This window comes from Epinephelus lanceolatus, chromosome 19 (genome assembly GCF_041903045.1).
Source record: "Epinephelus lanceolatus isolate andai-2023 chromosome 19, ASM4190304v1, whole genome shotgun sequence".
NCBI classification, from domain to species: Eukaryota; Metazoa; Chordata; class Actinopteri; order Perciformes; family Serranidae; genus Epinephelus; species Epinephelus lanceolatus.
The window spans coordinates 8,662,351-8,675,731 of record NC_135752.1 but is presented as its reverse complement, the minus strand read 5'-3'; the positions used below and the strand labels follow the sequence as shown (position 1 = coordinate 8,675,731).

At 39.9% G+C, this 13,381-nt stretch overlaps 1 protein-coding gene across 2 annotated transcripts; it reads right to left on the bottom strand.

The window, feature by feature from the left end:
* Positions 1–4,055: 4,055 nt before the first annotated feature.
* Positions 4,056–12,860, bottom strand: skp2 (S-phase kinase-associated protein 2, E3 ubiquitin protein ligase). Of its 2 annotated transcripts, none has more exons than XM_033646375.2 (10): positions 12,729–12,860; positions 11,845–12,089; positions 11,631–11,745; positions 10,742–10,885; positions 9,313–9,447; positions 8,111–8,209; positions 7,869–7,996; positions 6,641–6,692; positions 5,221–5,328; positions 4,056–5,138 (listed from the first exon to the last, which is right to left on the bottom strand). In XM_033646375.2, the coding sequence occupies exons 1-10, from the start codon at positions 12,740–12,742 to the stop codon at positions 4,931–4,933; spliced, it is 1,248 nt and encodes a 415-aa protein (XP_033502266.1). In that variant the 5' UTR covers positions 12,743–12,860; the 3' UTR covers positions 4,056–4,930. The 2 variants fall into 2 exon arrangements, with proteins under 2 accessions (XP_033502266.1, XP_033502267.1); XM_033646376.2 differs by having other exon boundaries at positions 11,631–11,742.
* Between the last annotated feature and the right edge of the window lie 521 nt (positions 12,861–13,381).

The window sequence follows — 13,381 nt, the reverse complement described above, 5'->3', positions numbered from 1 at the left end:
ATCAATATTTGCTTCCCCGAATTTGTTTATACTTTGTGAACCAATTTAGAACTGCCACAGACCAAGCATAGGCACAAATGATAAAGGCCTGGCTGTCTTCAGAAAACGTTAACACACACACACACCTTTGAACTAAATGCATAGAATGTTAGAACTACATTCATTGAAAAAAGGCTTTAATAGACAATATTTAAAACTTTTAATTTACTAATGCATGCACTAATTTCATACCCTTTCATCCTCATCAATTATTGTCAGAGTTTAAATATTTGACTATAAAAGCTGAGTGTCCTTGCCCTAACTTACAGTGGAATATATGAGAATGCCTTCTATGATATTCAGAAGTTTTGGTTTTCATTGTTTTTCATTAAACCTGTCTGTAACGATAGCTACTCCCATCAATTTTAGTACCATGAAATAATAATAATAATAATAATAATTATTATTATTATTATTATTGTTATTAACAGGAATCAGTATTTTGATTTACATCCAAGCAGGTGTTGAGACGTCATATCTGATCTTGCTGGAAGACACTGCAGTCTGTGCCTTCAGGAGAGCACATCTTCAGAGACTGACACAACATGTTTATAGAGAGTGAACAGCTTATCAGTTGTTTCAGACTGCGGAGACGCTCACACACACTCACTGACGATCTGACTCTAGTGTGTGTGGCCTTAATATGTGCATCTCCATGATACCTTCTGGGCAAACGTATTTCTTTATAGAGAGAAATGGGGGCGTGGCAGTATGCTATTACCTGTCAATTTAAACAAATTGGCTGGTGCACGTGTGTCATGAATCTAATGGTTATTTATGTGTGCATCTATTTCATGTGCAGGGTAAGAAACATTTCTACGCATGTTAGTGAATGAGGCCCAATGTTTTTGTAATTCGAGTGCACCCACCCTTTAATTTTCACTATAGACACCCTTTTAGAAATGAATTCAGTCAAAGTGATGCAGGATGCTTCAAATATGAAGCTGTCCACAAAATGCCTAATGTTACAGCAGGGGGTGTAGGGCATTTAGGATTGTGGGCCATTCACAGAAACATATGAAGAGTCACAGGCTAAACAATAGTAAATGCATCATTTTCAATCATTTACATGGCAAGAAAATCAGTGTTTCTAAACTAATAAAAGCCCATTTGCCAAGGAAAATTCATTTTGCATGAAAATTACTACACAACACTACTAAGCAGTGTAACATTAGACATAACAGTGGTTAACTGGTGTGCCAACATGTGAAGGTATTTCTCTTCTCTTCTTTTCAGGTCCACCGCCATATTTACTGACTTAAATGCTTTTATCAACTAGTAATCAATCATTGAAGGTAGAGTGTCGCCATCTAGTGTTCAAATTAAGAAGTGCAATAGCAGGGTTTGCCAATAGTAGCCTCAGTGTTCAAGATGACACGGACATCCTGGTTTAACTGGGCTGTGCAATTTACGTACAGTACAGTTTATTAGAAATATGCTTAAGTCATTTTTGAGTCTTTTTTCAAAAATTTGCCACACGCCATTTAAAACTGCGTAGTGAGCCGCAGTTGGCCCACGAGCTGTAGTTTGGCCACCCCTGGTATATGCTGTCATATCCACCTATCTCATGTACATAAAGCAACCTGTTACATTAATAATTCCATATTTATTCCAGCACCATTTGCACACCGTTCCATTGCACTATTATATCGCTGTGTTATATTATTTATTTATGTATGTATTTTATTATCCCCTGTGTTTATTTGTTCTTTTGCCTTTCATTTATTTTGAACACTTCTTTCGTGCTGTAATGTCAAGTTGTTTACTTGTTACTTTTTCTGTGCTGTTTTAATCCTGCTCTGTGAAGAACTTTGGGCTGCATGTTTGTATGAAAGTGCTGTATAAATAAAGTTTGATTTAAATCAAATCTAAACTTAACAAATTGACATTATTATCACTACTGATTCTAGTATTACAGTGTGCTGCAGTTCTGTGCGTGAGTACAGTAGATACAATCAGTGTAACACACTGTCATTTCCTTTACTTTCAAATGTTTTTAAAAAAAAAACTAGAATGCAATATAAGTGTAATGTAGGGTACATCAGGTGAATTAAGGGTGATTGGGACAGTTTTTAAATTTCCTCCTTCTGTAAGCTTTCTTGTCATTAATTAAACAAAAAAAAAATACCCCAACAATTTTCATTACATTTCTGTAAAACTGAAGATGTTACCTATCCATCTGAGGAGAAAAGAAAGTTATATCATATTCCAAGGAGGTGAAGCATACCCTTTTCAAAAAACTACTTTAGATATATAACAGTTAGTGTTGTTAATAGATGTTTCTACAAGTCTTAATGTTACTCGAATAATCTCTTGAATAATTTAAAGATAATTAATTAATCAATTCTATTGCACTTTAAATCTTTTTCAGTCATTTATTTTAGAGGGACTCAACGTCCCTGCAGTGCATCCAGTGTTACCTCGAAAAGACAGCTGGAGAGAAATGGTCGTCTGTGTTTCAGTCCACTGGGTAAGTATCTTAACTTACAAAAATAGCAACACATCCACATGGATGGACCAATCCAGTTGAAGGGGTGGGGAGGTGACGTCAACCGGTATGGCTGCACCTTGTTTACAGTACCTTACAGTATACCTTACAGTTTAGGTATGCTGACAATTTTGGGGCCTTGTAACCCTTAATCCATGTGTAGGCAACCTGTGGCTTCAGAGTCAGATGTGGCTCTTTGGCCCCTCTCCAGTGGCTCCCTGTCACTTTGACAGAAAATTATATGGAATGACCGTTATTTTTTTTACATTTTAATTTTCATGTATTGTTGTAGACCATAAGTGATTCTTACATTCTTCAGCTTTAAAAATGCATAGCCTATACACCGATTAAAAAAAAAAAAAAGTTTTAACACTTTGCCAACTAAAATGTGCGTCATACATCTGTGGACTGGCACCTTTTGATCTCAACACATCACTAACAAAAGCTACAGTATACTTGAGTCTCCCTAGCTAGGCCAGTAGTGGATTTCTAATCCAAAAAGGGAAAAGTCTCCAATGAAAATAGAGAGTTTAATAGTGTGTGGACAAATTTGTTTGCTTTCATCAACAATGCTGCAAAGTTAAAGTTCTAAATAATCAAATATAGCCCACTGCACAGTAGCCACCTTGGGCTAAAACAAATTAATGAATGCTCATTTAGATCTGTTAGTAATGTTGATAGGCTAAATTCGATTTAAAAGGCTGTGTTACCTTTATTATGAGGCTCAAATAGGTTTTGTGGCTACAGACAGATTATTTTTTCCTTTTTGGCCAAAAATGGCCCTTTTGATAGTAAAGGCTGCAGGTCTTTGTTTTTTTTCTGTACATTTTTTCCCCCCAATGTTGTGGGTGGTGGCCTTGCGGCACACAAGGTGGGCTGGCTCACCTGGCATTTGCCAGAATTGCCCTATGGCCGGTTCTAGCCTGTCTCCCATTAATCATCTCATGATCTGGTGACCCTTTGGAGGGGCCAGACCCCCTTGTTGAAAGCCACGGGATGAAACTACCCAACTGTACAGATTAGTTTAATTAGCTCCACGTCAAGCAGCTACAACAGTAAAATGCTGCTTTGATGCATCAGTATCAATATTATGTCATATTTATCAGTTACAGGGGACATGTTACTGCAGAACCAGTACTTTTACCACTGATACCTCGTATACTTTTCTTGTACTGTTCTTTTAATTAAACAGGACTTTTATGTATAACAGAACATGTTTTACATTGTTGTATTTTTACTTAATGTCTCAGAGTACTTTTTGTACACACCACGTGTGTAATCACAGGAATTTAATCAACACACATCAGTTTTGTGTATGTATACATAGATGTACAGTATAAAGATATGTGTGTATTGAATACGTACATATACACATAGTATGCGCCTGCACAAACACTGATGAAGAGCATGATGTGATATTTCTTGTCAGACTATTACTCCCAAGGTCACAAATTAACTTTCATGCTCAACTTTGATATGTTGTGTCAGTGTGACAACAGCTGGGGTTCATGAAAACAGGCTCAGACAGTTTGTGTATTCAGTGGTTTACTTGTTAAGACTCAGAAAGGAAAATAAAACAGTTCACAAGTTAAAACTCATGTTCCATTAAAGTTCAGTCTGTATGACATTTGAATGAAATGGTAATAAAAGAGCACTGGACATACAGCACATCTACAATGACACATGTACTGTGACATAATGAGCTTATCATCAAAGAAACTACTGTCCAGCTGGAGAGAAGACAACAGCCTGGTGACGTTATTACAGTAGAAAACAGCGACATAGTGAAGGCCTGCATACAAATATACATCTGTTCAACATGAATATTGACTACTTGGAAATTCAATATCCAGATACATCATTTCACATTAAAACATCTTCAATCATTAAAATCACCTGTTCTCTCATTATTACAGCAGAGAACAAGACACTTGTGACATCAGCATTATTCAGATGTCTGAAGAATCAACTCTCCCAAATATCCAAATACTTACAGACATCTAATAGAGGTCAGCATTTCAATTGAGTCTTTAAAACCATGTTTCCCTTACAAGATATTTTAAATAACACATTATTAGAACCTCAAACAGATTCAAAAACTCATTCAACATCTGTGTGAACATATTCCAACAAGAACGGGATTACACATTCAAATTTGACTTTCCTAAATAAAGTATTACAATTCTCTACAAGCTTGCATGTTCAGTACTTAAAGGCTTGGTCCAGTATTTGACCTTTAGTACCATTAATGCCAGGCAACACTAAAAACATGAGTAGCAGCAACAAACACTGAAAGATGGTGGCATCACTGCACAAAGGGCTGGACCATGTTGGAATACTGCAGGATCAAACACTCCATAACATAAACTTACTCAGCTTAAGAACACGACGGAGGCGTGGTGGTTACAGTCTGAACCTCAGCCGACACTTCCTGTTCCACATGAGGCAGCTGACGGGCCTGGTGTCGGGCGTGGGCCGGGCAATGTTGGAGAAAGGCATGTGGTTGATGCTGATGCGAGGCATCTCCTTCTTCAGAGAGGATAGGTGGCTGCCGTTTACTATGCCAAACACGTCCAGCACGCTCAGCAGGGGGAACGTCTGCCCCAGGTCACTGGAAATATGACACAAGTTACATTTTGGACTTCTAAACTCAGTTACTACTCAGAAGCAGGGAGGACAGCAGGGGAACTTACGTGAGAGCAGCGAGGTGGATGTGGTAGCAGCGACTCAGGGACAGATGCACTAGATCCTTCAGCTGACTGAGGACGGGGAAGCTGTCGGCCATCAGTAGAGTGCTGTCACTGTAGCACAGAGAAACCAGCTTGTTGGAAAACATGCATATTTACACATCCAGCAATCACAGAGCAATATTCTTTCTCAAGAAAAGAAAGGTCTGGCTGGGCCGACTCTCACTTTAAGATTGGAGAAAAACGCCCCGGCTGCTTGTATTTCTTTCAACCAATCACAACCGTTCTGGGCGGTGCCACAGCAATGGTGTGCTTGCAAAAATATTGCCGGGGGGAAACAGGTTTTGGTGTAACACGCCCACAAAAATATCGCCTACAGGACGCGAACCATGGCAGAAAAATGGCTACATCCCAGCAAAATCAAACACCGCAAAAGTTAGTAAAGGACGTGTTGAAAACTGCAACCGGAGGTGGTAGGGCAGGACTTCAGCGGGTGGCTCGTTCCGCCCAATGAGAGGCTGATCTATGCAGCGAACTTCTGCCCACTCAGACTAAGTGCTGAACAGGAAGTGTGCCGTCAGCTGTTAGTCAGAGCTTTCAGTGCTGCTGCCACACCAGAAACAAAAAAAAAAAATTTTACCGTCAGGTAATAACATGAAAAGTTTCTTGCTCTAAGATGTTTTACAAGATATTTTCATGCTATAACAGCTTTTTCCTGTAGAAAAAAAGACACTTTTCTTGTTATAACAACATACCGCTTAGCTTTTAAAACAGGAAATATGGCTCATCTACACATGACTAAGTGCTACTGCCGGCTTGAGCAGAGAAATGGCCAGATTTTGCTGTTATTGAGCATGGTGAATGATAAGTATACATACTGCAGGCCTACACTAAGAAGCATTTTAACAATTCTGTCAAACTCAGCAGGGAAAGGCGGCAGAAAAAGCTTTAACAATAAATGTTTCTTGTTAGAACGTGAAAAACAACTTGTTATGACACAAAACTTCTCATATTTTTACCTGATTCTGATCTTTTTTTTGGTGGGGAATGACAACTTCTGTAATTTTGATTTCGGAGCGAGTCAATATTTTAAGCAACTTTAAGCCTATGTCACATTAGGTATGCATATGATTAATGCTCTTCAGAATGATCACCAAGAGTTTACTGGACTCCCTCACAAAAAAAAAAATTCAAATACCATGGCAGCGTGCCAATATCTAGGAATTATGGCCTTTGATATATAATTGTATTCATATAAATGTTGATCAGGAAGTTTCTTACTGCCCATGCTTTTTTGTGCTACATCCTCCCACACTAAAAGATAAAATATAATTATTTCATTTCTAGTATCAATACACTTGCATTATATTTAAAAACATGGCACACCATACAAACCATCCCTTGTCAATGAGGAACAAGATCTTACCTTAAATCTAGCGTTGTAATATGAGGGCATCTCGTCACCAGCACCTTCACATCTGTAAAGAGACACATGATACTGTCATCTCACATCTTTTTGTCTGCAGCAAAGTGAACACTAGAAGTTTATACTGCATCATCAAGTCCTCAAAATGATCTCAATTTGATACTTTGGCAGTGGGCAAGCAAAACAGTCAGCCTAATGGAATCCAACAACAGCAGGACAGGTGACACACTGATCAGAGTGTGACACCTTTTAATATAAAGAATCGTTTGTACTTTCAGAGGTGGGATGGATCATTAATGTTGTTGTAAGCTACTGTCATTACCGTCTGTCCTGCATCTCTCTCTCTCTGTCTCTCTTTCTGTCTCATTGTGTCATACGGATTACTGTTAATTTATTATGCTGATCTGTTCTGTACGACATCTATTGCACGTCTGTCCGTCCTGGAAGAGGGATCCCTCCTCAGTTGCTCTTCCTGAGGTTTCTACTGTTTTTTTTCCCCCCCGTTAAAGGGTTTTTTGGGGGAGTTTTTCCTTATTCACTGTGAGGGTCCTAAGGACAGAGGGATGTCGTATGCTGTAAAGCCCTGTGAGGCAAATTGTGATTTGTGATATTGGGCTTTATAAATAAAATTGATTGATTGAATGATGGTTTGAAACAGGTATATGATTGGAGAGTGTAGCAAGCAAATAGGAGCTATTATCCACTGTATTGGACCAATAAAAATTTTAATTTCTTGCTTATCGGCCAATGATATATATTTGCCAGTTATGTATGCATGCATGCATGCATGTATCAGTGTTTGGGTGGGGTGTGTCAGGTAACATCCATATGAACGTTGGGACCCAGGGTTTCCCAGCAGAACTTTGCATCGTAACAAGATGATCAATGTTATTCACTTCACCTGTCAGTCGTTTAATGTTTTGGCTGATCAGTGTATGTATGCAGACAATGCTTTGGTGGTACAGAGGTACACAAACAGATCAACTAGTGTAGGAGTAGACTATGGTGAGGGACACAATCTCGTTATATAAAGTACTGAAGCAAGAGAGAAGATTGGAAGCAACTTGCCATGAAGTCAAAACGTAATAACGCTTTAGATGCCTATTGTCTAAAACAGCAAGGAGTGAACATAAGAGTGGCTCTATCCTGGACAAACACTCATGTTTAACCCATTACCACAATAAAGACTGAATAATGAACTGATTTTGCACAAACATCCCTCATTTACCGTCTAGCGTGAGGTTCTCTCTGTATCCGCTGAAGTTGAGGCGAGTAACAGCGGAGCTCACATTATTAACAACACTCTTCACATGATCATTGTTGAAGTCACACCATGATATGTTCAACTGCTTTATTCTGCACAGGGAAAATAAATAAACACAGCATTAGTAAATCACAGAGATAGGGAATGGTAGACCCAGCTGTCATCTCAAGAACAGGATTTTGACATATGAAATATAAGCGGCTGACCTTGTGCAGGATTTGAGCATGTCAGCCAGAGCGGGAGCAGAGAAGCCGGAGCAGCCGCACAGGTTGAGCTGCAGCAGGTTTGGGTTCTGGGACAGAGAGCTGGGTGAGAGACAGAGGACAAATATCCAACCGCATCGGTTACTGAGAAAAGACCAAAGGGGCACACATACTCTACAACAACAGCAAACACCAACCCCACAATTATGGGGTTTACATGTACAGTAGCTTTTATTGCCATTTCTACAATGATAAACACAGTGCTACACAGAGGTAAGGGCTTCAGAGCTTAATTTACTTTGGGTTTTTTTGCAGGTACCAGGCTAGCAGTCTTCCTGTTTCTAGCCTTTTTGCAAAGTTAATCTAAATAAGTCCTACATTTTGGTAAGTTTAATTAATGATGATAAATGATTTTCCAGCAGAAAATGCAAAACTTCTGCTTGTTTCAGCCTCTCCAATGTAAATGTGCTGCTTTTCTAGATTTATATTACAGTACATGAAATTGATTAGATCATTGATTGAAATATTTATTAATCATGTTTGAATGTAAGCAACAGATTTATGGAAAAGTCAGTGGTGTATGGCTGATGTCATTTAGGGCCTGTGTCAACATAGTGGGTTTTTTTTTTCTCTCAGAGCTGGCGTCTTTTTTTCCAATTATCCACAGTGAGGAGAGAGCACATACGGCTGCCTAGTGAAAAGGTGCTGTGCCCAACATCTTTTTTCAGAGTGCTCCGCCTTTTTTGCACAGATGCTCAGAAAGGCACTAGTGACATCACCGCTGCCCCTTTAGCTGGGCTAGTGTACGGTCACAACAAAGACAGAAAAGCTCATTTTTTGGGAGCAGATCGACCAGCGGACACTGGATGTTGCTGGTGTGTGTTGTGCTTTTATCACCGTTCGCTTCGTAAGCTTCAAGTTGACTGTGTTAGTCTACCCTCTGTTAATATAGCATCATGTTAGCTACCTGGCTAATGTTAGAGTAGAAATTGTTGCCATAGAAACAAAACCTATGCACAGCACATCATTACAAAAAGCGCTGCCAGTGATTTTGTAAAAATAAAGCGCTGGGATGAAGTGCTTCCCAGCACCCTGCCGGCGTTGTTCTGCTTTGGAATGTGGACACGGGCCCTAAGGATTCTGAGGGGACAGAATCAGCGACATGTTTCTCACCTCTGATGGCAGCAGTTGAGATGGAGACTCACCTGATGATGGTATCTGAGAGCTGCAGACCCTCCAGACTCAGATACTCCAGCAGCCTGCAGCGACGGATGATGCTCTCCAGAGCTGAGGTGGGGATAATGGAGCTGGACAGATCCATTAGAGCTATCTGCAGAGGGCTGAACAACAGAGAAGACAAAGCAGTGCTGAAACATGAAAAAAAGTTTGCTTTGTAAAAAGGCAAATCAAATAAATCCAGTTTACATTCATCCAGCAAGAAAAACTACACCAGTAAATGGCCTTTAAAGGACAGATCTGTTTGACAACATAAATGAGGTTACAGCACTGATAGAACCAAACCTTTCTCTTCAGCAGAAAGCATGAACAATATGTTGGGTAGGTGTGAAGTGTTAGTCCATGCATAAAAATGACTGTATATCATTACTGTACATACACCTGGCAGACACTTAGATCCAAAGAGACATATTTCCCCCCTATATATTGAGTGGCAGCTACATGATCTTATTAAAAAAGGACAAGATTGCCATTATTCAAATTTGTTTTGTCAACATATCCCATGAAAATTCAAAACCTAAAGTGTGTTAGTCAGTCTCTCAATACTTTCTGACTTCTCTACCCTGTCTGACTCTCACCTCCAAGCCCACTGGCTCATACTGAGGATATAAATCTTATGTACTTTTTTCCAAGCTTGTTTTCATATATACAGCTTATTTGCTTTTGAGTTTGCAACTCAACTAGTTACTAATAGGTTATAGTAGATCATATACGGTGCACTTTTTTATATAATAAATACAATAACGTATCTCTGTATACTTGCATGTACATACACTGACACAGAAATTCCTGCATGTACCCATATGTACGCAATATATTCAAACACCTACGCACGTAGGTACCTGTATGTACCTGCACACGTGTATTTATATACATACATGTGTTTGTATTCATATTTACAATTACTTGTATGCACAATGCATGTATATACATGCATGCATGTATGTACATATACACACAAGTACACCTATCTACTTATGTGGAGGACTATTTTCAGTGGCCGATTAATTGTAATTTGGTGCTTGTGGCAGCGGGAGTGTGTGTGGGACTGTGTAAAAATAAAATACACAGTGTGCAATCATGGTAGTGAAAGAACACATCAGCAAGTGCAACAGTGTAGCTCACTGATGTGTTTTTAATAGTTTTTGGAACACAATGGAACTCTATGGCACAGAGGATGAAGACAGCTCAGGCTTTGAGACACACACAATAGATGTTCATTCACTGTTGGTTTTGGTCTGCACATGGGGTTCATTGACAACAAGAAAACTACTGACTATCACCACACTTATCATATAAACAAGAAACTAAATTCAGCAGAAGTTGAACCCTTTACCAGCCTAAGTTGTGTAGACCACAATGAGATGTGGAGTGAGTGTAACCAGCTGCTGGACTCACCCTGTGCCCATGAAGTGCATCTCTTCCACGAAGGAGCGAGGACAGCGCAGCATGCGGACTCCGTACTTCAGCACCTGCTGCAGGGCTGGACCCATGTGGGTCAAACCCTCCAGATCTACGCTGTGCCACAGAGACTCATCAAACCTGGGAGACACACACACACACACACACACACACACACACACACACACACACACACACACACACACACACACAATCATCTTTCCTTTTATCCTGACGTTAGAAACCAGCTTACCACAGAAAGCCAAAAGCAACCCATTCACTGTAGTGCATGTAAACACACTTTATCTTATTCAAAAGTACATGCCCCCTGCACTGCACTATCAGTGCTTATAACTTGGTGCAGATGATGGCAGGAAACATCAGATTGATAGTAATTTGTTTCTCCCTTGGCTTCATCAGGTCTGCAAACCTGATGAAGCCAAGGGAGTAACACGTTTGATATGAAGATTAATTTTAAGAAGAAGCAATTCAGCCCTCTGGTATGCAGTGCATCTACTTATTTACACTTTATTTTATGTTTTCCAGAATGTGTCTGGTCAACCAATGGAGATGTGAATATGAGAATGGGGGCTGTTTATTTACATTTTTCAGCAAGCACTTCCTCTTAGTCACCAAGTTCCCTAAATAACCAACTTGAAGAAAAAGAACAGATAAATGAAAATATTGTGGGTTAAAGCTCTGTGCTAGTCAATAATCTGTGGAACTGCAACTGCATTAAGAATGAAAGTGACGGGGTGAAACTGGGTGCACTTGTAACATGAATTGGAGGGTGTTTTAATCAGGACAAAGCTGAGAAGGAAAAAAAATATTACTCCTCTGTCACCCTCTGAAAATAACTTATGCATTCGAGTGATTAGAGACTCACGCTAAGCGATGCCAGCGCTTGCACACCACAGACATCCTGAGGAGGTCCTGCAGAGGGATATAGAAGAGGATCCTGAGAAGCAGCTCATCGGGTAGGTGGTCCCATGAAATGCCTGCTGAGGGAAATATATGAAAAAGAGCAAAGTATGAGTTTATCACAGCTACAAACAATACACTGCAGCTGATTGAAGGTGGTCAGAAAAGAGGTTTCCTACATGACAGGGATTCTTTTTTCCTCCTAGATCTCCTGGCCAGGACAAACTGGTTGCTGCCATTCTCTTTGCCCTTGCCGATGAGCCGTTGGTGCTTGTGGCGGGGTGACCACTGCTGAATGAGCTCTGTTGGGGTGCACTCAGTGTCCAGGCCCTCACTGAGGCAGTCTCTGGATTTACGTTTATTCATCCTGTGGGACAACATGGAGCCCTGAGGACCCAGGCAGGGCAGGTCCTGCAGTGGCATGCTGGTATGGAAGGAGAAACTAATCAAACGTTTATTCAAAATGCTGGATACATTACACTTAGTGTTTTTTTTTTTTTTTTTACAGCAACATCTAAAATAATATTTCGTTCGCGACGTGTGGCTTCCCCCAGACAACCTCTCTCTGCCCGCCATATTGATGCTACTACCAGCGCTGTGACCGCGCAAATTTTAACTGTAAAAGTAAACGCAAATACTTTGTCACCTCTTTTCCAGTCGTTATGTGCGTGTAGTTATACTGGAATGTCATTCTAATATTGCGTAGCTAGTTTAGTTTATTAAACCAGGAAGAAAGCATAGATAAACCTGAACCTGTACGGAGGCCTGGCTTACATGAAAGCGCGGTATCGACTGATAATAGCTTCAGTTTTAAACTACAGCTCTCCAAACATGGCGATTCACAAACACACTTATACACGACTAATGTTACAGCATTGAAACTCACAAATAATGTGTTGAGAGATAAGTGATATTCCTTAAATTTGAACACAGTCGGAGTAGCTTACCAGGTAACGTTAGTGTTGGATCATTTTCACATAGATGGCACGCTAAAAGCTAACTAATGGTGTCTTTCGTGCGAATACTTTACATTAACAAAGTGTAAAAACATTCGTAACCATACCTGTGTTTCGCCATCTCCTCTGGTTCAGACCTAACTGTGTATAGAGAGCGTTTCACATAAGGACGCTGGCTGTTTTCACTGCAGCCCTCCAATCGAGACTCTTTAAACTCACCGCCGGGAACAGCAGGGCGCCCTGTAGTCACACGTCACCGACGTGTCTGCGCCGTACGTCTTACGTCATACGTTTCACTCAGTGGGCCATGAGGCGTTCAAGTCATGCTTGTTATACCGACTTTCCATAGTTATGATGCCAGCTGCATTTTTTTGGGCCTCCAAATTTAATCTCCTAAGACTCGACCTTTCGTTTCAAATGAGTTTTTAATTTCTCCTCGTCATTTGGGGATAAGTAGGATCTGATAAATATAAAAACTAAATATTGTCCTTAAAAAGTAAGCCGTTTTTGAATGATGTTCTCAAATTGGGACATTGGGTTCATTTTAATAGTCACAAGTGTGTAATATTATCAAACTGATTATTTTAAAGCCTAAACAAAATTACAAACAGTGCAACATTTTTTCAGTGTTTTGTAACCCTATAGCTCAGGGATCACTGGTTGAGTCTAAAACTGTTCAGAACTGTTCATTTCAGTACTTGAACATGGCTGTGCAAAAGCAAAATTGCAAATAATGCACCATATCTAAAAGCCCTAGGCT